The sequence below is a fragment of the Ursus arctos genome, unplaced genomic scaffold (genome assembly GCF_023065955.2).
Source record: "Ursus arctos isolate Adak ecotype North America unplaced genomic scaffold, UrsArc2.0 scaffold_10, whole genome shotgun sequence".
NCBI classification, from domain to species: Eukaryota; Metazoa; Chordata; class Mammalia; order Carnivora; family Ursidae; genus Ursus; species Ursus arctos.
Genome location: NW_026622764.1, coordinates 27405895 through 27432931, shown reverse-complemented (window position 1 = coordinate 27432931; position 27037 = coordinate 27405895). Strand labels below are relative to the sequence as shown.

The 27037-nt window shown below is 32.1% G+C and overlaps 1 protein-coding gene across 20 annotated transcripts in view; it reads right to left on the bottom strand.

The window, feature by feature from the left end:
- Positions 1-517: 517 nt before the first annotated feature.
- The window catches only part of RBM26 (RNA binding motif protein 26), an 85820-nt gene continuing 59300 nt past the window's right edge, over positions 518-27037 (bottom strand). For 11 of the 20 annotated variants that reach the window (XM_048215748.2, XM_026493455.4, XM_026493450.4 and 8 more), the window contains 6 exons: positions 25204-25308; positions 21727-21927; positions 18969-19055; positions 11045-11158; positions 7505-9382; positions 518-3765 (listed from right to left, as the gene is read on the bottom strand). In XM_048215748.2, the coding sequence (XP_048071705.1) occupies positions 9293-9382; positions 11045-11158; positions 18969-19055; positions 21727-21927; positions 25204-25308 (597 nt within the window). In that variant the 3' untranslated portion in view covers positions 518-3765; positions 7505-9292. Of the gene's footprint in view, positions 3766-7504; positions 9383-11044; positions 11159-15804; positions 17131-18968; positions 19056-21726; positions 21928-25203; positions 25309-27037 lie in introns of those variants that run through there. The other 9 variants (XM_044381895.3, XM_048215753.2, XM_048215749.2 and 6 more) reach the window with 8 other exon arrangements.

Genomic DNA, 27037 nt, shown 5'->3' with positions numbered 1-27037 from the left:
AAACAGGTCAAATCAGATCAGGAAAACAAACACTGAGATGAAAACTGAAAATTACAGAGGGAGGTGCTGGAAACTTTCAATGGCTTTGGAGGTTGACATTCAGTTTACACCGAATTTCACTTAAGACTATATGGCAGCCTTTCTTTGACATCACAATGGTATTTTATCTCTATTACTCATGATAAGGAGAAACATTCTGGCCCCCAAATAGAATAGAGACAAATCCTAACAGTAAAGAGGCAGGAATTAGGGAGAAGGAGGGTATGGAGGATTTGTATATGTGTTAGAAAAGGAGTCATTAGGCCAATAACACATTGGTACCAAAGGCAACTTAGAACAATTTAAAGTGGGAATGGAGGGTAGAGATGGGAAGAGGCAACCTGGAGCCACTTGTAGATATATAAATATTTTCAGAATCCTCAACTGTGCAACACCTGAGGGCTGCAAATTTTTCTTTCTATTCCATATTAATATAATTGATGCAAGATGCAGAACAATTTTAAAAAGTTAACAACTGTTTTTAGTAAGACTATTTTATTTAAAAAATTTTCAAAATATAAAAATAATAAACATTATGGATATTTAACAAACAAAACAACATAATTCAACTATAAATAATAAAAATGTTGACAACCCCACATAAACATGTAATACTATAAACATTCTAAGCATACAAGAGTAGTTTTCTAGTTCAAGTTTTACCTTTTTCAGTTCAAGTTTTATTATCACTTTGAAAAATAAACAAACAAAAAAAAAAGCTGCTACAGCTTAACCAATTACTTTCGCTCCACTCAAAGAGCAGGGAATTTTTTCCCCATGCCAACACACATTCGTGAAATGGGATACTTATGGGCACAGGTATTAAAAACTGGAACAATCCAGTCTCCAGACAAGAAAAGACTCCTTTGGTGTTTTTAGGTTCAACAATCCACAGAACTTGAGTAAAACTAAACCACTTATTAAAGGAAATCTTGTGCCAGATAACATGTTCTGAAGTAATATCAGACCCAAAACAGGTTCAGGATTCTGAGAATCAAAAGTAAACATCTATGAATGCTTTGCTGATACTTAAAAATTGTATCTTAAGAACATTCACTAAGGTGCTGGAATGAAGTTTTCTAGATGTAGAAAACAATCTACATATCAATGCAAAACTTGTACAACGTAAATAATACATCCCTTTACAACTCATCAAATGTTCTATTAATATGTAAGAATTACCCTGCCTCCTGTTCAGTAAAAGACAGATGGGAATTTGAAGCAGAGCAGGATTACACCATTATTTTAGGACAAGAAAAGTTTTCCACTTGAAATCTGGGAAAACTGAGCCATGCTGAATGTTATCATTTTTTTTTTTTTAATTCTAGCCAGATTAAAGTTCCTCCTATCAAAAGAGCTAACGACAAACAGAAGAAACTATTTTCTTTTTTGGAAGCTGGGCACAAATAAGTATACTGTAATTCTGTATCATATCTTTAAATTATGGGGTGTTTCTAACGGGCTGGGCTCTTTACCTGACTCACCACAGACAACTTTTATAATTATGCTGCTAGATTAGAGTAAGTCACAAGTGATCATACATTAAAGCCTAGCGAAATCTAGATAACAGGTTCAAAAATGATATTGAAAGGTTTTTTTAGCACCAATAACGTTTTTCCTAAGACACTTGAGGGGCTGCATCACTTTAAAGTATTATTTATCTTGTAAACAAGACCAAAAATATTTAGTTGATCTGTATTTTGAGCATAAATATTTATAAACTCTATTTAAAAAAAAACAAATATAGCCATGACTAGAGCTAATAGTGTAAAATCTAAGTATATTGAAAAATATAAAGATATATAAAAGGCTTCCATAATGCAATCATGCAGAGGTAAACCACTTCATTCAATTACACAAAAGTGATTCTGTACAGTTATCTACACATAGCTCCATGAGAATCCTATTCAGGAAAATGAAATGATGAAAATCCTTCTCTTTAATTAATCAACATATAGGAATTTAAATATGTAACTGACCTATTGGCTCTCACAGAAATTTTCAAAAAGCACAATGATCTTAATGAGAATCAAATCATCTCGACTTCTGATTCCCAATGGCATGTTTAATTTTGTTTTGCTTTATTTTGTTTTTAATTTAAAAGCAAGGGAAAGAAAAAGAAAGATGACAAAGTAAAGTTGAGGGTGCTGGTATTTGGTCCACATCCAAGAACCAATCAAAACTGTTCACAAGTATGGTCTCTTCAGACTATGTTCTTTGGGTTTCTAACCTAGTAAGAAAAATCACTATCATGGGGGAAGAGAATCTTCCTTCCTTGAAAAGAAAAAATACTGAACTCATCTGGGAAAGTATCTTTGAATTCCTTGTGGTTATATGCTAGTTTGCAAATGTGAACTAAAACAGAAGTCTAATTTTAAAAATGCCCTGTAGGCTATTAGGTCATAATTATATTAGAAGACCTTCCAAAATATGTACTTTTCCTTTAAACACAAGCCTAATATTAACCAAGCTATTGTCAACTAATGTGGATCAAAATAATTTACATTATGATTGATGTGTTCATTCTTTTTATTTTCCATGAAGACAAATGCACTGCACACTCAAGAAAAAGAAGTGTTTGCAGAATAGTCAACTTTGCGCACAAAAAAAATGTGAAAATATGAGCATGGCTGAATGAAACTAAAAAACAAGGGTGAATAGAATCAAGTATAATTTGGACTTTTCTAATAAAGTATAACTTCCAAACTTCTCAGATGCCTCATGAGAATCTATGAAGGAATACTCAGAAATTAATTTTCCAAAAGCTTCTTTATATGATGCTCATTACAAAAAGGGTATTTGGGGTGAATATTTAGGATAAGATTTAATCACGCTCTTTATAAATAATTCTAAGCCATACTGCTTATAAATATTATGAACATACACCTTTTAAGACAGGAAAACTATAGTCTTTAACAATGTTAGACACACAACACAATTTCCCCTTGCTTTTAAGATTGTCTTTGATGTCTTGATTGCAAGTGAGGAAAATATGGAACAACTGTGTAAATTAGACATTTAATAGACATTTCTCAATATTTATAATCCACAGATCATCCTGTATTACTTGAAAAAAAAATTCTTCTCCTCGTTGGTTTTGAAGAGCTAAGAAATTTTTGAAAAAATTATTTGGGTAAGTGGCCTTGGCAACAATTTCAGTTAAGTATATTTAGAAGAAATAGGCAAATTATTACAGTGTATAAAAAAGTATTTTAGCATCTGTTCAAAATTATTTAAGTGACTACCCTAACCCCAGAAATGCATCCTAAAACCCAGAAAAATTAAAAACAGACCCATGCTTAACTTTTTAATCATTTTCTTCATTCTAAATTGTTCATGCTAATGAACACAGTATCATGGCTTTACAGATTTCCTAGACACAATTTTCAACTTGGCTGAGACTGAACTTATATTAGGGAGCCAAGAGGTCTTTTTCCTTCTTAATGTTTAAAAAATAAATGGCTATAAAGTAAGGGGAGAAGACGTTTAAGGTAAGAGCAAGGTCAGACAAAGCACACACTCAGACATACTTCTGGACTCAGATGTAGCAATTAGAGAACTGTGAAAAGACAAAATATGAATTATAGTACATGTAAACATCTATTCAAATTGATAAAGAGCAAACATAAAATGATAGGATGATATTATAACAGTCGTCTCCAGACAGGAACAGGTCTTGCTGTTGTAGTCACAAAGCTAAATTCAGGCAATGATGATCTCTCTCTGCTGGAAAAAGAGAAGACTATTAAAAAAAACTTTGAAAATAGTAAATAAATCTGAAAACTGAATCACACCATAAATTGATCTCCAACTTTTCTAAACATTAAAAAAAAAATCTACTTGAGAAAGGAATCAAAACCAAAGTTGCAGACAAATCTGACAAAGAATAAGCTTTGGGTTAAATGATTTTAACAAAACCTCTCTGCATCATGCTTCCTTAAAACATTATGCCACAAAGATCACAGTGCTACAACACGGCTGTGATCCACAATTTCTGTTCAGGAAATGCAGTAACTGACAAGACAGTCAACTGTTAAAGTGTGCGTAGGCAAAGTAACTTTAAGAAATCATGAACAAATTCCAAGATAGTGTATATAAAAATAAAAGCAAGAACACTTTTCTTAAATTTCCCAATGATTTCAAAGTAATTGTGAGGTGTATCTAATTTCCTTAAACTCCCATGTGATAACAATTTCATTCTTTAATTATACTATAGGACATAAAATTCTGTACTAAGCACAATGATTAAACAACCAAAAATAAAAAGGAACACATCAGAATGAGACAGTGCTACTTAGTATACAAAGGAAGACTAACTTTGGATGATGGGAAGTTAAGTGGATGGATGAAATAAAGTAATAGGGAGGGAGGAATTAGGAACAAGTAATAAATTGATAACAAAAAAAAGTAAAACAAAAAAATGATTTCAATTACACTACGTAATGAATACATATTACTGATAAACTCCAAGAAAGTTATTTACCAAATTCAGAACTTTTCTACTAACCAAGTATGATGTTTTATTAGAAAATAGAATGGCAGTCATTTCACCAAGATTTCTTTCTTAGAACTTTTAGGTAGCAAGTTTGGAAGATAATCTCTTGTCATCTGATAGGTATATAATGATGAGAGAGGGAGAGAGGGGGGAAAAAAACCTACTCTCCTCTAAAAGCCTGTATACATACCTTAGAGCAACTAGCCAGTTCAAGAAGTTAGCTAGAACAAGGTAATTCCTGAGATCTGGGAAAAGGAAATTTTCTCTCTGCCTTACAAACATCATTCACTGATGATTTAATCCTAAATTTTTGTTTTAATTTGTAGGGCTTTAGAAGAATAAAAGCCCTGAGAAAAAAGACCAAAAAGTGAACTAATTTAATTAACTAGAATTTCATGCAGGACGTTTTTGTTTTAAAAGATTAAAAGATTTTTGTGTAAGGGAAGAAAAAAAGTTTATAAATATTTCTACAAATTCTAGAAGGACTAAAACTAATTTTCTACAACTGGTTCACATAATGTATATGGGGAAGAAAAAAAGAAAATATAAATTGGTAAAGTTTGTATAACACTCTAAAATAACCATTGATATTTCAACATACCAAACAAGCAACTGTTTTGCTTTCTTATGTAACCCTTAGAGCCAATGATTAGTTTTCCAAGTAAGATTGGAAATACAGTCCCCATAAAACAGTTCTAGTCACAGGAAATTTCCTACAATTAAGCTCAGCCATACTTTCTACAGGTAATCAGCCTAGAACACTGAAGTTTTGTCTTTATAGTAAACTACTGGTTGATACACTTGATCGTATTACAATAAAACAAGAGCTATGGAATACTCTCCCATTCCTGCAACATGATTTCATTAAATAGCTGGGCATCAATTAAATACTAAAATTAAATTTTAAAATCTTAACAATTATTCAATAACATTTAAACAACACTGCTTAAGTAGACATAAAATATTGAGTGAAATATGCAAAATGACAACTCAACCATCCCTTGAGGTAATCCTAATCAATCTTTTAACCAATAATATACATTTCTCTCATTTTTTTTTCTTGTAAGTAGCAGCTACCTACATTGCTCTGATCCTTTTTTCACTTCAAACTCAGCCCAGATCTATACTAAAGCAAAGAACTTGTTGGGAGAATTGTAGAATTAAAAATGTGTTTCAAGTTTTAGGGAGCATATTCTAACAGGAAAGAGTTTTAAGATTTTGAGTTTAGAAGCAAAAGGAAAAGTTGTAAGTAGAACGGGAAAGTCTAGTCAATAGGGAAGTTTAGCTATACTTTAGAGGTTAAATGAATTTTGTGCCAGCAAAAGCAAGCATTTGGGAACACTATATACAAAACTGTACCAAGACATATTAATACAGATTATTATAACCAAATCTAAGTTGTTTCCATTAATAGGACGACAGAAACAACAATGATATCAACAGGTAGGGAGAACTGGTACAGGTATATTAAATTGTTTTAGATCAAATATACTACCAAGGAAACTACAAGTGTGAAAGGGACCTTAAGATCATCTAGTCCAACCCCTTTCATTTTACAGACAAGGAAACACCCCTGGATAAGTTAAGAGACTTGTCTAAGGCCAGAGTTAGCTGCAGAACTGGGACCAAAAGCTAAATCTCTTAACTCTTACCTGGTAGCTCTATGCTAGGTCATCTTTGGATATAAAACAATTAGTGGGATGGACTAGATTGGTGGCTCTTGGCATTTCTATTCTTACACACTGACAGAAAATAAAGGCTAGTTTACTCCTGAAACTGACTGCAACATTTAATACTCCAAATTATTGTCTTACTTAATTGCTGTGGAAATTCCATTAAGACTACATGTATATTCCTCCACCAGTATTTGTAACCCGACTCTTGCAATACCCTAACTGTTCAACTGTTTAGCAAAATGGTCTCAATAACTGAGAAGACCTTCAGGAGAGATTTTTGAAAAATTGATAAGAATTAACAAGGGAGGTAATTGTCACTCCATTATTGGAGATTTAAATATGCATTCATTCATTAATTCATCCAACAAACATCTGAGTGCCCACTATGAGCCAGGCTTTGTGATAATCACTAGAGATAAAAAGATGAATAAGACATGGTCCCCTTCCTAGAGGAGCTTGTAATTTAGTGGGGAAGACAGACATATAAACCAGATAAATTATATTACAACATAAGTACTGTAACAGAGATATGAACAAAGTGCTGTATTAGAAGGGAAGGTAAAGGTATAAACTGGCTAATGACCAAGAAGTCTACCAACTTTGTGCAAGAACTACCACATTTACTGCGAAAACAATCTCATGCTCAATCAATAATTATTAGGAAGGAGTAGCAATGTAGAGTTTTTCTAAAAAAAAAAAAGTTGGCACTGAAATCAGAATGCCTGTATTCAAACCTAGTCCTTTCACTCACTCGCTGTGACTTTGGGCAAGTCACTCCATCTCTATTAGCCTAAGTTTCCTTATCTGTAAAATGGGAATTAGCAACTGCCTCAAAGGGATACCTTAAGTTTTAAAATCAGGACACATGAAAGTATGTGCAGAGTACTAGTATTTATAAGCATATTCATTAATTTCAAAAATCCAATAGCAATTAAGTATTTTTATAGTTAAAATCATCTTAATGATAATAAAAATGTAATCATGAACCTAATGAATGTCTGTAATATTGAATCCTCATTCTTTGGGACAAAATTGAAACACACTTGTTTTCTCATTCATTCAAAGCAACATGGCTTAAAACATTTTAATTTTAGGTTACTAGAGAATTTAGGACTAGGGAAACTGATAAGCTATTTATGGATTTAAATAAGTAGGAGGTAATTTCTGTTACATTATAATGGAATTTTACAATAATTTTTAAAAATCAGGCTAAAATTCACTAGTCAAATTATAAAGCCAAAAATCAGCATGGAGATTTAACTGGCCTTTGAAAGATTTTCTTTCTTTATAATACCTGTTTGGTGTAAAGAGAAGAAACGTGAGCCTCTGCCAATTTGGCACCTTTCACGACTACTAAAAAGAAAAGAAAACAAACTTACCTAATGAATCAGAATAGCACAGTCAACATACAAGAGACTACATAAAAATATATCATAGATCTAAGTAAAGAAGTTTTTGAGTAAAGTCACTATTTTGACAAAAGAAATCGATTTTGAAATTTTAAATATTAATACACGTACCAACTGCAAGCCAAAACATTCCTATGAAATAGTATTACCATCAAAAACATATATACAACTTTAATCCTAAGTGTGGGAGGAAAAAATAAAAGAGGAACAGCATCCATTAGTTACCCCACTGACAGAGGATTATGGTGTTGGAATTACAGTTTGTGACTGTGAGGACCCCAGTACGGGAAGAAAGTGATTTTTTTTTTTAATGTGACACTGAATATAATCACTATAATCTCAGGAAGGGCAGAAACACTTGCAACTGAAACGATGAATTTTGAAAGATAAATATGTAATCTCCCACCCCCTCATTCTACAAAGAATGCATTTATTTCCTGAAACTGCTGTATCAACTTTCAATGATCACGTTCATTTGCCAGAGAAATCCACTTAAAAATCACAATACTGTTGCAAATGTCAAAGATTTTTATACAAGTATAGGAAATGCACACTTAAAATATCAGACTGGAACACTTACCAAACAGTGTTTTCCTAAAGTAGTATCTATAGTACATTTCTTTATTCATACATCTTCAAATGGTCAAGTTTTCTTTCATACATCCAAAATGTAATGTGATGTTTTCTTATTCACCAAATGTTAGCTCTACTTGAAGTCTGGTTCCAAACTAATCAGCCTGCTTTTAAATTTTAAGACATCTGTTGAAAATTTATAGGATCAAACCAAACTGAAGTGGTATAAATCTTTAACATTGGATTGTACATTATTGTAAAGGTACCAGTAACCATTATTAATAAGTTAGTGATTATAGCTCCTTTTGTGATAATTGGGGGGAAGGGTAGATCACCATCTGGAATGGTCTATTTATTTTAATTTTTTTTTCTTTTCTTTTTTTTTTTTTTCCTTTTTTAAAATCAAGGAACATTGTCTTGGCCTTCGTGGGTTTTTTTTTTTGTCATTGTTTTTTTTTTTTTTTTCTTTTCTTTTCTTTTCAAGAGACCATTCCACTTTATTTTTAACATCTGAATGCATAAGGACTCATATGCAAAGCAGTCATACACCGTTATCATTAAAACCCATATGGTAAAATACATACACAAGTCCAACAAAAGGCTAATACATAGTAAAGCCTAAGCGTACTACTATGTAATATTATGAATACATAACTTGGAGACTTTAGTTAGAGTACTATGTTATCTATTCATTTTTGAAAACATTCATTAAGATTTTAAATGCAAATTCATTCCTTATTTGGAGTAAAACAAAATCCTCTAAGTTATAACAAGTATTGGTCGTAAGTTTTTAGACCTATTCATTAAATTACAAAGAACCCAAAGAATTCCGTAATGTTCAGTAGAAGTATGTAATAAAAACATTGCATATGTTTCTAGTGTGATGTCTTTAGCAATTGTTTACTGAAATAAAATGCAAACATCAATCTTTCAAAATACAGGATCAGAAGGTAGTTTTCTTCTCTTTCGTCTATTTCTGAAATCCATCTTCATCACATTTTACCAAAAAATTGTTTTTTACAAATATGTAAAAGTACATTAGATTATACTAATGAAACACAGGTAGAGTTCTAGCATATGCAGATCAATGATCAGTCAAATCATCTTCTCCAAGAACGAGATTCATTGTCCTCTTCTTCTTCATCATCATCTTGAAGTAATGAGTCATCCACCAAAGACTCTTCCTGAAACTTTAGGTTAAAATGCATTTAGGAATTTACCCAAAAAAAAAAGAAAAGAAAAAAGGTGACACTTTTAAATACTGATTTCTCTCAACAGAGGCGAATACAAAAGGTATTTCTATAGCTACAATATTCAAGAACAAAGAAAAGCAATCTTTATCCACTCAATGGTTTCTCAACAGTATCTATTCTATTGCTTATATTGAACTGCACTAAAAAAAATATCCAAGTAAGCCTTTGTACATGCCATTTCTCCTGCCTCACTTGCTCAAATTATGCCATCTTCTACACCTGTAGAACAGTGCTCAATACTTTTAGTTTTTTTAAAAAAAGAAAACATCAGTAAGTCTTCTCTGACTTACCCTGTCTGACCTTGGACACTAAATCAACCAAAAACTTTTGTAGAAACGTCTATCAAGATTTATAGATTTATATTTTTTTCTGCTATATGTAACAAACATTTCTTTTATAGCATTCCTTGCTTTTCCCCATTCCCTTCATAAAAGCTTCTCAGACTGCTTTTCAAACTTTTCAAAATACCTAATACCAGGAGCTCTCCTGCTTTTCTCCCCATTCAATTCAAACTCATGGAAGGACAAAGGTATAATCTAAAATATAAAATGACAAATCATGTATATGAGTTTCAAAATACACATTTTATTCTTGCATTTGACTACGGATATGTATAACAGCCTCGAATGCTCTTCAAACAAAATGAAGTGCCATTATGAAAATCTAACAAAGGTAAAACATGGAATCAGTTTCCCCACCTTACCTTTATTTATTAACCTCAACTTTTTCCTACAGCTTATTTCATGATCAAACAAAAAAGAGTTATTTTTATGTTTATGATTTCAAAGGGCTCTACCACTTTGTTGTTCTTTATGTTCACACCTCTCAGCCATCATACTAATTACTGTACCCAAGAAAAATGGACTGTTCCATACCTATTCCTCTTCCACACCTAAAATGCCTCTCTCAACTCTATTCCCAATCCCAGCTCTTGGTTATGGAAAGCTTTTTTATCACTTAGGGTTCAGCTCCACTGTCACCACCTTCTCCAAGATTCTTCTGGACAGAAATAATCACTCCTTCCCCTGGGTTCCCACAGCGTATTGTTCAAATCTTTATTGAGCATATCACTCTGCCTTTCATTATAATTAGTTTCTTATGTGTCTGTCACCACCCCCCTTTTCAGATTATAAGCTCCTTGATGATAGGGACCGTGTCTTATTCATTTTTGTGCCTATCACAGTATCTATCATATAGCAGGCATTCACTCTAACAAACTAGAACGATATGAATTAAAATAAAGGAAACCTGAAATGTTAATAAAGCAAACGAGTAGGATATATCCTCTAAAACTTAAAATATTACAAGATTTCCTGTGGATAAAAATCTAAAGAATAATTATTATTTTCTAAGAGTAAATGAAAACTGAGTATATATATAATTTTTTCTTTCTTTCTCTCTCTTTTTTTGGATTAGCAATCCATAGTTCTCATTAATCCAGAAATTTTAAAGTTGTCTGCATTTATCTGACATCTCCTGCCTAGAATATGGCTCAGGAATAAAAGTTTTTTATGTTAAAATTACAGCCATAAAATCACATTTCATATAAAAATGTGAACATTTAAGGGCCAAAACAAATTAAAAAAAAAACAAACATACTTCCTCTTCATCAGGTTCAACTTCTTCTGTTTCGACTGCTGAAATATTAGTTATTGGTTTATTCCATGCCAGTTTTAGATCCTGCCCTTTGAAACGTGCTCCATGAACTGCAGCCTAAAACAATTAAGAACATTAGAATGTAGAACATTAATAATTTCTGAAAAAAACAATGAAATGTTATAGTACCTATTATTTAAATTAAATTGGTAAAACAAAAGTGAAGACAGCTATCCATTTACTTTGTGGTTATTTCTCCATTTACTATTTATTATTATAATTTATAATTTACTTTTTATGGTTCTTTACCTTCTAAAATCAGCTTTGTGGTTGGAAATACCTTTAAAAAGAAAACAATAGCAACTTCTCATGTTTGAGCAGAGCTATTTTACTACCGGCCAGTATCTAACTATAACTATGTCTACATGTTTACAATACAATGACAATGGCTGATCAAGGCAACAATCTCAAGGCATTTCAAGATCCGGCTGTAGGTTCTGAATCGAAGTCCAAATTAGGATCAACAGGCTAAATGTATTTTATTGCATTTTAATTCTTGTTAATTTATGAATGACAGAGTAACTACAAACTGGAAACCTTTAGCAAATATAAGAATAATTTCACATGTGTAAAGTATCACCTTATTTTAAAATTACATCAGTAAAGTATCACATTATTTTTAAATATACATTTGACATATCACTCTTACAAAATTAAGTATCGCCATGAAGAAAAAAACCTTGAATGTTTCTACTGAAACTAAAGTACTTCCTAACAAAGCTTTCAGAACTATTATATAAGATAAAAGTTAAACTTGGTATTTGCTACATTAAGTGGCTGATTAGGAAATCGTGCATTCAAATTGAAGTAACATGAACTAATATAAAATCAGTGTTAGCAACATACCAAAATAACTCGTAGTCACAAAACATTTATAGCACAACCTCAAAGTATAGCATAATGTGAAATCTAGAAACAATTACATGTTCAAGACACCGAACCATGAGTTGTGTGATATTAAAGTCTCCAGGTATAAATTTTAAATCAGCACATATAAATCTATGATAAATTTAAGAGATTTCATACCTATTAAAATGCAGCTCATGAGTTTTTAGTCCTTGGCCTCATCACAGTGTCATATAACTAAAAAAATTTTAAGTACTTATATATGATATTTAAGTTTAGAAACAACTTGTAATTTTTTAAAGCTAAAACTATTACATAAAAATATCTTACTATAAGGAATTCTAATAGTGTCATGCGAAATGTCTACTCATAAAACTCATCTTTTCATCCAGTTAAAAAAGGCCAAAAATTTTACTATTTTCTATAGTAAGTTGTTGACAAACATTTCTGATGACCTAATGCTGTAAATCTCTATATTTAGCACATATATCTTCAAATTTATAAGGTGAGTCTACAAACCTCTTGAAGTTTTCATTTTAATATTTTATAGGATGATTTTCAAAGGTAGGTATATTTAACATTTTATCAACATTCTCCATTAGAAATCTTTGACTATTTGTATAAATTTTTGAGATAACCGAGTTCTTGCTTTTTAAATATGCAAATTTATTTTAGGTAATTTGCAACATAAAATCCTTAAAGTTTAAAAAATTCTGTAATCTACCTACCCATTTTATTTTTTAAAAAATTCAAAAATCTCACGTTACATAATGTAAATATCATGATCCTTGATTGTCCCATCCTGAAGACATAACCACCACTATCCTATGAAGAGTTGGAAAAAAAATTCTGCAACACATTAAAAAAAAGTCCTATGCACATACGAAAAGGGTTTATGTATATACATATGAAGGATATGTACATGGGACTTACACCTTCTTTCTTATATTATTAATCCAATTATTTCTCAGACCCTTTTCATAGCCATACCAATCGATTTTTCACTTCTCTTGAATGGGTATTTATATACACACCCACACCATATTTAAACTAATTTCTTGAATGGAACTTTGTCCTATTTGTTTGGTAAAATATTCTTTTCTCAACTGGATCTTGATTTTGTTTACAATCCATGTTTTTATTAAAGGGAAAGGGTTGCTACTGTTCTTTTTGTCATAAATAAGTTTAGATTTTCATGTACTGTAATTTGTCAGTGTTTACCTTTATGGCTTCCAAATTGTGCCAATCCTTTAAAAAGTCCCCTCCACATTAAAATTTTGTTCAGGAATGCCCTAGCTTTTTACTAGTCATATGTACTGAAAAAAGAAAAAACTTTTATGCACCTTTATTTTGATACCAAAAATAAAGTCATAATGTATTATTTTTTCCTAACAGTCAGTTGTCCTAACATTATTTATAGATCACTCAGTAAAATTAAATTTCCTGATTTAAATAAAATATCTCCTTATAATTCTCTACAATTCGTTTATATATTTAGGTCTTTTTCTGGACTCTATTTTGTTTTATTATTTGTCTATCCATACAATTACTATATTAATTATTTCATAATGAATTTATGAAATTTATCACTCTTCATCCTTTTCAGAATATTCTTGGTTATTCTGACATTATTTTGTCCTTATGACCTCTGGCATTTTTTGGCCAAGTCCAGTATTATACTTACTATTGCTTAATAGTATAATATCAACTAGATCAGTGCTTTTCAATACTGTGGCAGTTGCTTCAAGAGTTCTGCAACCATTTTATTAAAATGTACATTAAAAAATGAACTTTGTAACTACTTATAAAATGTTAATAAAAAACATGTTTAAATGTATTCTATAGGATGCTTATTTGAGCAAGGTGGTAGTGATTATAAAGGTGGAAGTGGGGCTAAATGTAAAAATATACAAAATAACAAAGGAAAGTGGGGGAAATAACTTCAGAAGAAGATAAAATTAAATTTGCTCATCTTAATGAAAATAGTTGATAATCAAAATGAAAAACTACCCAAAGTACCAAAGTAAAGCCAGAAAAGAAAAAAAATACAGGGACGCCTGGGTGGCTCAGTCAGTTGAGCATCTGCCTTTAGCTCAGGTCATGGTCCTAGGTTCCTGGGATCGAGTCCCACATCCATCGGGCTCCTTACTCAGCGGGGAGCCTGCTTCTCCCTCTCTGACAAATACATAAAATCTTAAAAAAAAAAAAAAGGGAAAAATATAAACAAATCCTTTCTACAGAGAAGAAAAATGTTTTACAAAGATACATGGTCTAAAATCAGTAGACCCTGGTATTTTCACAGATTAAACATTTAAGAAAATATATCTCCAATGCTACTTAAAATTAACTCAGAGCACAAAGAAAAATGGAAAACTTTTCAATTATTTTTTATAAAGTCAGGTAGTATTGATACCTGATGAAAATAATATCCCCCCCCCAAATCTACAAACTAATCTTACTTCTGAAGACTGAATTAAAACTACAAATAAATACAAGAATAAGACCTTGTCATTTCCAACACATGATGAATCTGGAGGGTTATTATGCTAAGTGAAATAAGTCAGAGAAAGACAAATACTGTATGATTTCACTTATACGTAGAATCTAAAAAACAAAACAAACACACACTCTTAAATACAGAGAACAGACTGGTGGTTGCCAGAGGGGAGATGGAAAGGGGAATGGGCGAAATACCTGAAGGGGATTAAGAGGTACAAACGTCGGTTAAAAAATAAATGTCACACAGATGAAGAGTATAATATAGGAAATATAATCGATAATATTGTAATAATGTTGTATGGTGACAGATGGTAACTACACTTATGGTGAGCGCTGAGTAATGTAGAGAACTGTCAAATCACTATGTTGTGCACCTGAAACTAACAATGTGTGTCAACTATACTTAAATAAATTTTTTAAAAGTATAAAATAAAAATAAATGAAAAAAAAGGGAACAGATTTCATACTTCAGGGATTTATCAAAGAAAAATACAATACAGTGGGGATCTGTACCAGAAGCAAATGGTTAGTTCAATCTCAGGAAACAATATAAATAGATGAGGGAAAAGAACCCCTCATATTTCTACAAATACACAAAAGTTATGATAAAATCCATTTCTGATCAAAAACCAAAAATCTCTACAGCTTTCAAAAAACAGGAATCATTTATATTTTACCTTAATCTAAAAGCCAGCATCATATATATACTAAAATCATTAGAAATGTTTTCATTCATTTATTATTTTAATTCATTTCACAGGCAAGACAATGAACGACATTTGATGAGTAAAGACACAATTACTACTACTGTTATTTAACATTTTTCTAAAGGTACTAACAAGTAACAGAAAGTAAGAAGTTATAAACATTGAAGATGGATATGATTACCTGAAAAACCCAAGACAACAAAATTAAAAAACTATCAAAAGATAATTTGATAAGATGGCAGCTACATATTTGATAAAAACAAAGTTTTTCCACATACAATCAAGAGAAAATACAATGGAAAAAAACACCTCATTTAAAGTAACTAGAAGTTAAATGATTGGGGGAAAACTAATATATTTATTTATATAAAGAAATTATATATATGTTATATGTATTTTACATTATATATCACTATAGTATACATTAACATTATATATTATATAATCTGCAAAATATGTACATTACCTGTATCTATTACATATATGTATAAATATATATACATATAAAATCTATATAAAGAAAACCTCTAAATGCTCTTAAAGGATAAAAAAGGATTGAAATACAATGATGTTCTAGAGGAATATTTGTATCATAAAGATATTAATTCTCCCATAAAGTATTCTATCTTTTTAGAACCTGGTAAGTTTATTCTAAAGCTTATATAAAAAAATAAAAAATTTACCAGGAAGATGCTGAAAATTAGCAATAGCTGGGCATAGTAAGAGGGAATCCAAACAACAGCCTTGACAAACTATTAAAATAAAAAGTTTAGCTTAATTAAAGCAGTGCGGAAGAGGCACACGAAAAGAAAACTGATCAATGGAAGAGAACGAGTCCTGAACATGCCCCAATAAACGTGGAAAATTTTTACATACTAAAGGTATTTCACCTAAGTTTGGGAAACTAGCTTTCACTCAATGAAATCAAGTAGGCTCCCTATTTCACACCTTACACCAAATAAAATTCGTATGAATTTTCATAAAAATCTTTACAACCTACAAGCTAATTTTCTAGAAAAAAATTCAGAAAGAAAAAAAATCAGAACTCAGAAAAATAGTAGGCAAATGACATTAACAGCTGACAGAAACAGAAATAAAGAGCATTTAAACAAATATGAAAATGTTCAATTTTAATCATAGCAGTAAAGTATATTAAAATGAGTTGCTATTTTTACCAAAATAAAACCGATAGCCTACTGTGGCTTATGTATCCCTGTGTTTTATATAAGCAAACCACTATGCAGAGTACACAATGGCACGTGTGTGGGGAAAAAGCACTCTCATACATCTTTGGTGGGCAAGCAAATGTGGTACAACCTATATGGGGGGGTGCGCGGATGAAAGGAGCAATTTTAAAACTATCCAACAAAAATTTAAATGCACATATTCACATATGACACAGAGAAATATGCACCAAGAATATTCACTGCTGCACTGTAAAATAAAAACAATTTAAAGGCCATCAACATGGCTGATTAAATCTGGTACATCCGTATGTGGAAAATTTCTCACTTTTCAGTTATGTATGAACGTCTGAGGTACCTTATCTTATACTTTGACTTTGAAATACTGTGCCATCTATTGATTACAGAAAATACAGAGACATTCATTCGCTCATCGAGGACAACATTCAGAAAATAAGAACAAAGAAATATTTGGAAATAAACATTAGAAAAGGTTGATAATTTTCTTTTCTTGGGAAGGCCTATCATTTACCTTGAGTTTATAACCTCTTATATTTTCGGTGTTAAAATTTTCTTTATTTTATAAAATGACGGTGATGGTACATGAAATCCGTTTTGTATTTTTTAAGCATTCTTCCTTGAAAAATTAAAAACTGGCGCCTCTATGTCAAACACACTAATTTTTGAATTCCCGCACTTCAATGGTCCCTGAAATCCAGAAGTTTGAAAACCACGGCTTTAGCCTGTATCTTGCTAGGAGAAGATAAGCTTCGACCTAATCTTCTATTCTTTTCTACAATAGAAGGTTACAAAATTTTAAGATTTTTTTTGGCTTAAGGAAATGATTATGGATTAACAACTTCTGTAACTTAAAACCAAATGTCTATCATAGCAATGGTAGTTCTTCCTTTCAGCCTATTAAGTAATTCCAACTAAAATGGTATTTACTCTGAAAAGATAATCCTTATTAGATATAATTTGTCACTTCTTCAACCTCCACATAATTCAATGTTTTAAAGTCTTTGTCATACATTAATCCCTAGTCTTTTGAATTGATTGCTATTCATTTGGAAAACAGATGCATTGTATAAATATATATACGTACATATAAATATATACATCTGAGGTAGAAAAAGCAACACCCAAGAAAGAAGGCATATATGTCAATATATTTTCCAAAAGCAAAACTTTCAAAAATTATTTCAGAGGTAAAAGGTTTTTTTCCCTCAGCCATATAAGCAAGAAGTTTTAATAAACTTTTAACCATTTGTACAATGACAATTACCACTGTTTTACTGCCTAGAAAACAGAACATAAAGAGACTTACTCAAGCTACCTAACATTACACTAAAAATTATCACTGAAGCCAACAATTAAAGGAAGCTTATTCTTATACTCAATAACACCTTTGATAGAAAACTTGATCAAAGATCTATTTTTTAATATAACATGTATATATACATGTCTATGAAAGTTTTAAACTCTCATCAATAACATTTTTTATTCTCAAAAAAGATCTTTAAGTGAAAGATTACCCAAAAGTAGACTTAAAAAAACAAAACTCTAGGATCAGGAACTCCTATTCCATAAAACTATCTACCTCCTACACCACTAATCTTGACACTAGTTATTACAAGGCCCCAGCTGAATACTCCACTAAGACTTTTCAGACCTACAGTCTTTTACTGGTTACAATGCCCCAAGAACAACTCCTATAAAGCTAGGTCCCCAGTAAGGTATCATTGTGCTGTCAGGAGTATTCAAGAGAATAAATCAATTTAGAAAGTTTTTTAAACTTTAATTTAGACCACAATCCACTTAAAACTTCTGAAAAGCATACTGCTCTTCCATTCACATTAGGTTAACTGTTTGGAACTCTTACTGCATTTTTCCAAGGACAAGATGATACATCTATTTCTCTGCAATCCTGAAGAAAGAACACACAAGGCTAAAAATGTGCCTACAAATCTCCCATACTCATATCCATTTTCCTTCTTTTAATCTTTTAAACGCAGATGAAAGACAAGGTTGCATATACTCATTCTTTGTAAAGACAATTCAAAATACATGGTTTAAGATAACTATATTAAAAGGACCCTAACAGCTGGAGCAATGTATCATGCCTTGGGCAAAAAGTTGTAGAGGCTTAGTTGGAGGTATGCTAAGCTTGGGACACATTAGAGTTCAGCCTACTGGGATTAGGAAGTAGAAGATGAGGGATGCTTTCGGAGATCCACCATCAGGATTATATCTCAGCTTCTACCTTATCTCTCATTACTCTTTCTGCCAAAGCAGACTTTGTTCTGGGGCAGCTGAGAAAAAGGATAATGGAAAGTCGGGTGGCCCTATTCCCTGTGAAAGAGAAAGGAAGGAGAATGGCTAGTGTCTCAAGACAATACAACTTAATATTCAACTTGGTGACTATTCTAATTCTATCATGTTATAAATAGAATTGCCTAACTGCTTTAGGACATTCTTTGTGCCATGAATTACTTCATATAACCTCTCTACTGTCGAAGCGTAGCTATTTAGTAAGTTAAAAAAATTTCCTTTACGTTAAGACTTAAAAGCAATATTTATAAAACATTTAAATCTGAATTTTCAATAAATTAGATTATTTCTAATACTTACTGCTTCAGCTTCTGCTCTTGTCTTGAATGTAATTACTGCATGGAGTGAAGAGTCATCAATCTGACAATCTTCAATTTCACCATATTGCTTTAAATTAAAAAGAAGTATTTCCTCCAAATAAATATTTTGAAACATCCAAAATCCTAATGGCTTTTAAAATACCAATAAATGTAACCCAGAATATATAATAATTCAAGGTGATTAACAGAAAAAAAAAGATGAATAATTCATTTTAGTACTTGATACTGTAAGATAAAGAATGGACCTATTTATAATTCTATACTTATTAGAATTAGGAAAACTTATACTTGAATGAACTATTCTTTAAAAAAATAAAACAATGGTTATATATGGGCTTCCTTATTGCCCTTCTTTCATTATTCCGATCCTAGAATATGCTAAATTCTTTCTAAAACAGAATATTTAATCCTCAGGATATTCTATGAGTTTTTTGTGTCATTTCCAATTTAAAGATGGTGGGGAAAAAAAAAAGATTCAGATGATTTAAATAATTTCCCCAAAGTAATTAAGTTAAATACCAGGAGAGTCCAGGTCTTTTAACATTCAAACTGACCTTGCTTTCACTCCTATTACATACTCCTCTACACCGCATGCTCTTTTAAAAAAAAAACTCAATAAATTAAATTATGCTTGCTTTTGGTTTGCTGGATTTTATTTTTTCTGTATGTAGAAGGATTTTTCTTATATCATATTTCCTTTAAACAGCAACCTTTATCACAGAAAATTCTAGTCCTTTATATATCATTACTAATACCTTCCTTCTTTTTACCCAAAACCAAAATAACTATAATCTCATTAAATACACACACGCATGTGCGCGCACTCTCCCCATATTGAAAATTTCTGTAAAGATAACCAACTCTAGCATCGATCAGCTCCTTTCAGCTCTGTCAGTTACTAGCTATGTGAACTGTTGCTGCTTAATCTCCTCATGCTTCATCTTCTTCATCTCTAAAGTGGGCATAATAAAGGTACGTCCTCAAAGTTGCTGAGATAACTCATAATATAATGAATTATATAAGGCACTAAGAATAATACCTGCCACAAAATAAATGCTCTGTAACTTTTAGCTATAATTTTTTATCACTAATACTACTACTGGTTCCAGTGGATAAATTAATGAAAGTATTTTGTTAATCACAATCTGTAACAGTCAGTGGTCCCATAATAATGTAGTTTTTTTCCTGTTACTTGTCACATGTTCAAATCCCAGGTTGAGACCAAGAACTAAACTTTAAACCTGCATTCTTAAAGACTGATTATTTTTAAAAGTGCATTACCACTACTAACTTTGAAAGGAGTTCAAATCTCTAAATGCATGCAAGAATCTCCATTTAGAGGCTCTGGATATTTACAAAACCAAACCATCCTAGTCTCACTAAAATACATACATAACAAATCACCTGGTTTATTTGGATTATCTTAACATATTCTTTGCTAGTTTCTTGATTAGCTGTGTAACTGCATGCAAAACAATTATCTGGATCTCCTTTCCTTTGTGAAAGGGGTAGGGGAAGCTGGTGAGAATTGGGCTAGATTATCTCTAAGATCCTTTCTAGTTCTCTGATTTCTTTCTTTCTCCCTTTGAAGCCATCAAGCATAATAAGACTTTCCAGACTCCTCGTCCTTAAATATTTATTTTAGTTATTTCTCAAATACATATCATTTCTTTCAATAATTCCCTATGTCTTGACAAAGTATAGTTTCACCTTTGTAACTTCTGTTAACAGCTTAGAATATGATTGTCAAACATTTAAATTTGAATTTCCAAAAGATTCAATTATTTGTGTACCTACCTATAAGCTTATTGATCCTTCAAGATCTAACCTACCAGTTTTCCTACCTCATGAAATTCTCCTGTACTATTCTTTTTCCGTCATATGCCTTTCTAAGTTACTAAAGTACTTACAGTTTTTAATAAATTTAGCTTGATGATGTGATAAATTATGTTGCAGTTTAACTGCTGTGTGTTAAAACAATATATATAAAATCCTTGAAGGTAAAGAACTGGTTATTTCCTTCATATCTCCAGAGCAGTAACTATAGTCCTGAAGGCAAGACCGATGCTTAGTAACTAACCTTTGCGATACCACTAAGAATCACAACATTTAAGTTGAAAAGGCCTTTAGGCAGGTATAATTTCCATTCAGCACAGGAGCCCAATGGATCTCAGGAAGTCCAAGTTAAATAATGGGTTAGCCAGGACTAGAATCTCATTCTCCTTTCTCATAGGTCTACATTATACTGACTCCCTTTAATTATATCCTGCCACTGAGCAAAGGCAACTTAAAGATCATATATCAAAATTTTGTCGTTTCATTTCTAAGGTCAGCTAGATCAAGAATACAGTATTAACAAATAAAATTCCATCTTAATTTTTAAAAATCTGGGTGGGCTATGCGATGTGTTGAATTTTCTCTTCAAAATATGTGTCAATTGAAACTAAACTATAGGACATCCCCCTCTGAAATAGCAAAATTTAAATTATTCATTTCACAATATCTGAAGGCCTACTGTTAAGAATAGCAACATTTCTTCCAGAGAGCAATAAACAAACAAACAAAAAAATCCCTCAGGTTTTTTTTTAATAATTAGCAAAAGATTATTCCAGATTAATCAAACCCTTTGGTCAGATTAATGGGTTTAAATTACTCATATTTTCATAATTTCCCCTTCAATATCCATTATCCCCAACAATGATTATCAGTACGTGTTTTGTTGGACAGTAAGAAAGTACCGCAAAATGAGGAAGAAGATCTTCTCTATCACTCTCTGTAAACGCAGAAATCTCCAATGCCCTGGGACGATGATCCACCACAGCATGACCAGGCACACCTCGACCTCGACCTCGACCCCTGCCTCGGCCATGAGCTGCACCTCGACCTCTTGAGTGAATTCCTCTACCCCGACCAGATGAAAGAATCCCTCGTTTTGCAGCCTTGAAGAGATCAGACACACAAGTTAAACGTCACAATTTCTTTTTTTTTTTTTAAAGATTTTATTTATTTGACAGAGGTAGAGACAGACAGCGAGAGAGGGAACACAAGCAGGGGGAGTGGGAGAGGAAGAAGCAGGCTCATAGCAGAGGAGCCTGATGTGGGGCTCAATCCCACAACACCGGGATCACGCCCCAAGCCAAAGGCAGACGCCTAACAACTGCACCACCCAGGCGCCCCTAAACATCTCAATTTCTAACATAACCCACGTTTTATATATATATAAAGTCAGAGTAGTCCATCTTTTATACAATTTGACATCATATTCAAATACCGGCCTATGAAAGGAACTCAAGTTAGGGTTTTAGTTTTAAAAGTGGAAGCAAATTTAGGTAGCTAATGAAATTAGAAAACAAAATAACATCAATTTAAACAATGTTTTGAAATTATTAAATGTGCCTTTTTCTACTAAGTTCCTCCTTTCCAAGATATCAGACTGTATCATAAAAAGACCAGCAATTCTTGATTTCCAAATAATACACAATGTTAAAATATTACTTAAGCAGTTTAATACATACGTAATACAACTTTTCCACTTACAACTTTAAGTGTATTTGTTTGTCTGTTGACTTCAGTAGGTGTAATTACCTCAAATTCATCATTTTACTCACTTATACTAACATCATTTTACAACCAATGTAGCACAGTAACTTATATCCCACCACATTGTTCTATATAAATAGTATACCATTCCTTCATTGCACAAATATTTAACAAGCACTTCCTATGTGCAATTCCTTACCTTCCTGAAACTCAAATCTTAGAAGGGCAAGAGACATTTAGCAACCAAGTTACTTAATAATATTACTGAGAAGTAATTCAAAGAGTAAGGAAATGCTTTAAAGACTTGAACAGAACATTAAAGGTTGGCAATGAATAAGATACTAGAATGAAAGCTCCATGAGGATATTTTTTAATTGTTTTATTCTCTGCTTGATCCCCAGCACTTACAACAGCAGCTGACAGACTAGATATTTAGTATGTGTTCAATGAATCAAAGAAGAAACAAAGAACAAAAAGGTAAGGGTGAGAGGTGGGGGCTACAGCATGAACAAAGGAATCAAGATGGAAAGAAACACAGTGCTTCCAAGAATACAGGAAATCCAGTGCAGCTGGACCACATGGGATGAAAAAATGAAGCTAAATAGGCAGAACCAGATGATGAAAAATTTTAAGGACCACAATTAAGGATTTTTAATTTTATCCCAAGAGCCATGAAAATCCGTTAAAACACTTTAAACACAAAAGCAGAGTGATGCAATCAAATCGGAATTTAACATGTTATTCTGGCTAGTTTTAAGAACAAAGTAGAAGAAAGTTAAGAACAAGCTGGGAAAACAGTCAGTAGGCTACTAAAGTAGCTCCAACAACTGAAAATGGAAGCTTCATCTACAGTGGTGGCAACACAGAGAAGTAAACATATTGAAGATATATTTGGAGGTAATATGTATAAAAATTGGTAAGTAATTAACATGGATAGTGAACGAAAGGTAGGAATCCATGAAGATTCCCAGATTTCTGGCTTAGGTAACTGTGTAGATGAAATTTAGGGGCAAGAAAAATTCAATTTTAACAGGTTGAGTCTGAGGATGTGAGATATCAAAGTAGAAATGTCAAGCAGGCACCACTGACAAATCTCTTCAAGTATAAGTGTTTCTTCATCTAAGGACAGTTCATCTTAACATTTGCTAAAATAATAATCTAAAATCCAAATAATAAACTTCACAGGTCAAGGATTAATGTTCATAATGGAGAAGCACATACAGACTTATACTCTGAGGAACACTGTCTCAAAATGTTCCTGAAAAAGGGGATCCATGGACAAACAAATGTGAGCAATACTGAATACTGAATAGGTATATTTAGGGATTCACAAAGCAAAAACCTCTAAAGAAACCCTATGGCAACAAGCATGTTTAATATAACCCTTTCCAAATTTATTTGGCCTCAAAAGCTTTTTGCACTAATATCTGTTAACAAAAAATGGAATTGGTGTGGTCAGTGACACACTCTGGGAAATAATGCATTACTGCATATTCCAATGGTAACTACAAACTAAAGTTTACCCGTCACAAAAGCAAACCAGAAAATGCCATTCAACATTTAGTTATATCATGATAGAGAAACAAAACATGGACTAATGAAGAATATAGGTAGAATTATTATTTATTTACTAAAATTTCTGAGCCAAAATTTTAAAAATAATAACTTGTTGTTTTTTAAGGTGCCACCAACACAGGCAAGTAATTGCCATAATAAAGAAAACACAATTTCTATATTAACATGAAAGAAATCTATCTTTTCCAAAAACTGTTATCTTGGCCAGGACACAGAGGTAACCCTATCAAGTTTCCAAAGAATGCAAAATGAATGCAGGTTTAGAGAACATTCTGCGATTTCCTATGACAGACAAGATAGAGCCTTAAGATAAGCACAGTCGCTACTAAACAGTCTTTAATACCTGGATGCCAGTACTAAATTCAGAATATGCCCTATTAGAAAAAAAAATCATCAAGGTGATAACAAATTTGGAAAGAAAGCATAATTCTCAGATGGAGGCAAAATAATCTAAAATATAAAAAATTTTAATTGTGCCATCAATCGTAAGTGTAGACAAGTACCAACACCATTAATGACATTAATGTCTCTGTACTTCAAAATCTAATTCTGATTTTTAAACATCTTTTTGCTAAATGTTACACATGCTCATTGTCACGATCAATTTCACTAGATTTTTCTTACATAATCGTATAGCTAAATTAGTAGTTTATTTTCTTTTATAAATATCCACAGCACCATCTATAGGCAAAACTTAACTAAGCATGTTTTTAATACAGTTCTCCACTGAAGTCTGATCCTTATAGCAACTCAATATAATATGTCTATATATCCACAGAATATCTCTGTAAGAATACCTGAAAAGGCTTTAATAGATTTTGGGCCCAGGGAGAAGGGGAGACTAAAATTAGAAAAGAAACCAAACTCACTAGAAGTGGAAGGACTTGGGTGTACTGCTGCCACCCCTCATTAAATAAAAGATTTTCTCAACCAGTTCTGAAAAATTTGCTAACTCCTCTCTTTCCTATATCAACTCCCAATATGTATGTCAGAGACTACCAACAATTATTGACTAGAATGAGGGGGATATATTTTCAAATTGACCACCATGACTACATCTGCTCCTCTTTAGCATACTGTGTAGTTGTGGTGAAACATACTTCCAGCTGTAATTCTGTATACTTTCTCCTAAGTTCAGTGACTTCTTCTCCAGCTTGCATCTTCTTATATAAATCCAGTTCTGTGTCAAGCAATTCTTTCTGCATCTAGAAAATGGTAATTAATATTAAGTGACAATAATATCCTACATTTATTTTAAAAACCTTCTTTTTAATAAAGAACTGTTACACATTCCCATTTAATCCATACATTCCTTCTATATCTCCAGTCCTACCACCCTAGTCCAAGCCATCAGTCACTTCTGGTCTACACTATTACAGTAGCTTCCTAACTTGTTCCTACTTCCACTCATTTCCCTATAATTCATTTTCCATACAGAAGCCAGAGTGGGATTTCTGTGGACTGATATGAAGTAATTTTCAAGAAATAACTGTGGGGAAAAAAAAAAAAAAAAAACAAAAACCAAGGTGTTAAAAGAGCAATATATAGTAATGCTTTTACACAGGAAAGAATACATACACACACACCAAGAGGGAGGGAAGAATGGGGATACAGTGGCAGGAATCAAAGGGAAAAGGCCTTCTTTATATACGTTTTTAATATAATTTAACTTTCGAATCATGTTAATGTTTTATTTATTCAAAAAATAAAATAAAGTCAGAAAGAATGAAAGGGAGGGGGATCCAAAACTGACTATAAATAGAAACACATTTAACTTTATCAAATTGATGACATAACCACACAAAAAGGAAAAAAAGTAATCCTAGGCCACCGTTCTGACTCTATAACCTTAGTTGAATATACTGTGAGCTTGTAAAGAATACAGATAAATTATGAATCTTTTACTTAGTTGTTGGAAGTGGTATTGCTGTAGCAATTCGGGAACTATGTGGAATATATTAAATGACTGTGCAAATGAGTACTATATATTGATGTTAGTTGGAAGCAAGTTGTCATTATGGGAACAGGAGATAAAATATGGAATAAGAGGAGGAAAAGAAGAACCTGTGGTAGTGGATAGAATCAGAAATATCAATATGCAGTCATGATTTTATACATATACATACATACACACAACACCAAGTATAAATATTATGTAATGAGATTTTTAAAAATCACTTACTACCACATGAAATTATCTTCCTCACTTAGTCGCATCCAATGGATTGATCTACCTGAATTTCCCCCCTTTTAATCAAGTCTATATAATGCTGTCGGAATGTTACTTTTTTTTTCTCTTTTATTTATTTGAGAGAAAGCGAGAGCGAGAGAGACAGCATGAGTAGGGTGAAGGGCAGAGGGAGAGGCAGACTCCCGCTGAGCAGAGAGCCCAATGCGGCCGATCCCGGGACTCTAGGATCATAACCTTAGCCAAAGGCAGACACTTAACCAACTGTACCATCCAGGCACCCCTCTTCTTTAAAATTTTATTTATTCATTTGAGAGAGAGAGAGTGAGAGAACAAGCAGAGGGGTAGAGGGAGAGGGAGAACCAGATTCCCCCCGAGCTGCCTCTGGAATGTTACTTCTGTTTACTAACCTTTTAGACTATGAACTCCTTATAAAATGAAGCTCAAACTCTTCACTCAAGTATTTTATCAAGCATTCAAGTACCTGTATGACTTTGTCCTCAAGCTATCTTTTCAAGATTATCCATAACTATTCTACTAATTACTGACTTTCCAACTGTAATCTAAAAGATTTAAAAGATTAATAGAGAAAGGATTTAAAACATTGAGTTTGCATGCCTGTATATATTTACTATTAATAAATGAAGGAGGGGAAAAAATATTAGCATATAATAGTCAGATTTTAAGCAAAGGATATTACCTAAAAGGAAATCAATCTTGAAATAGTGTACCATTTTAATGTTTTT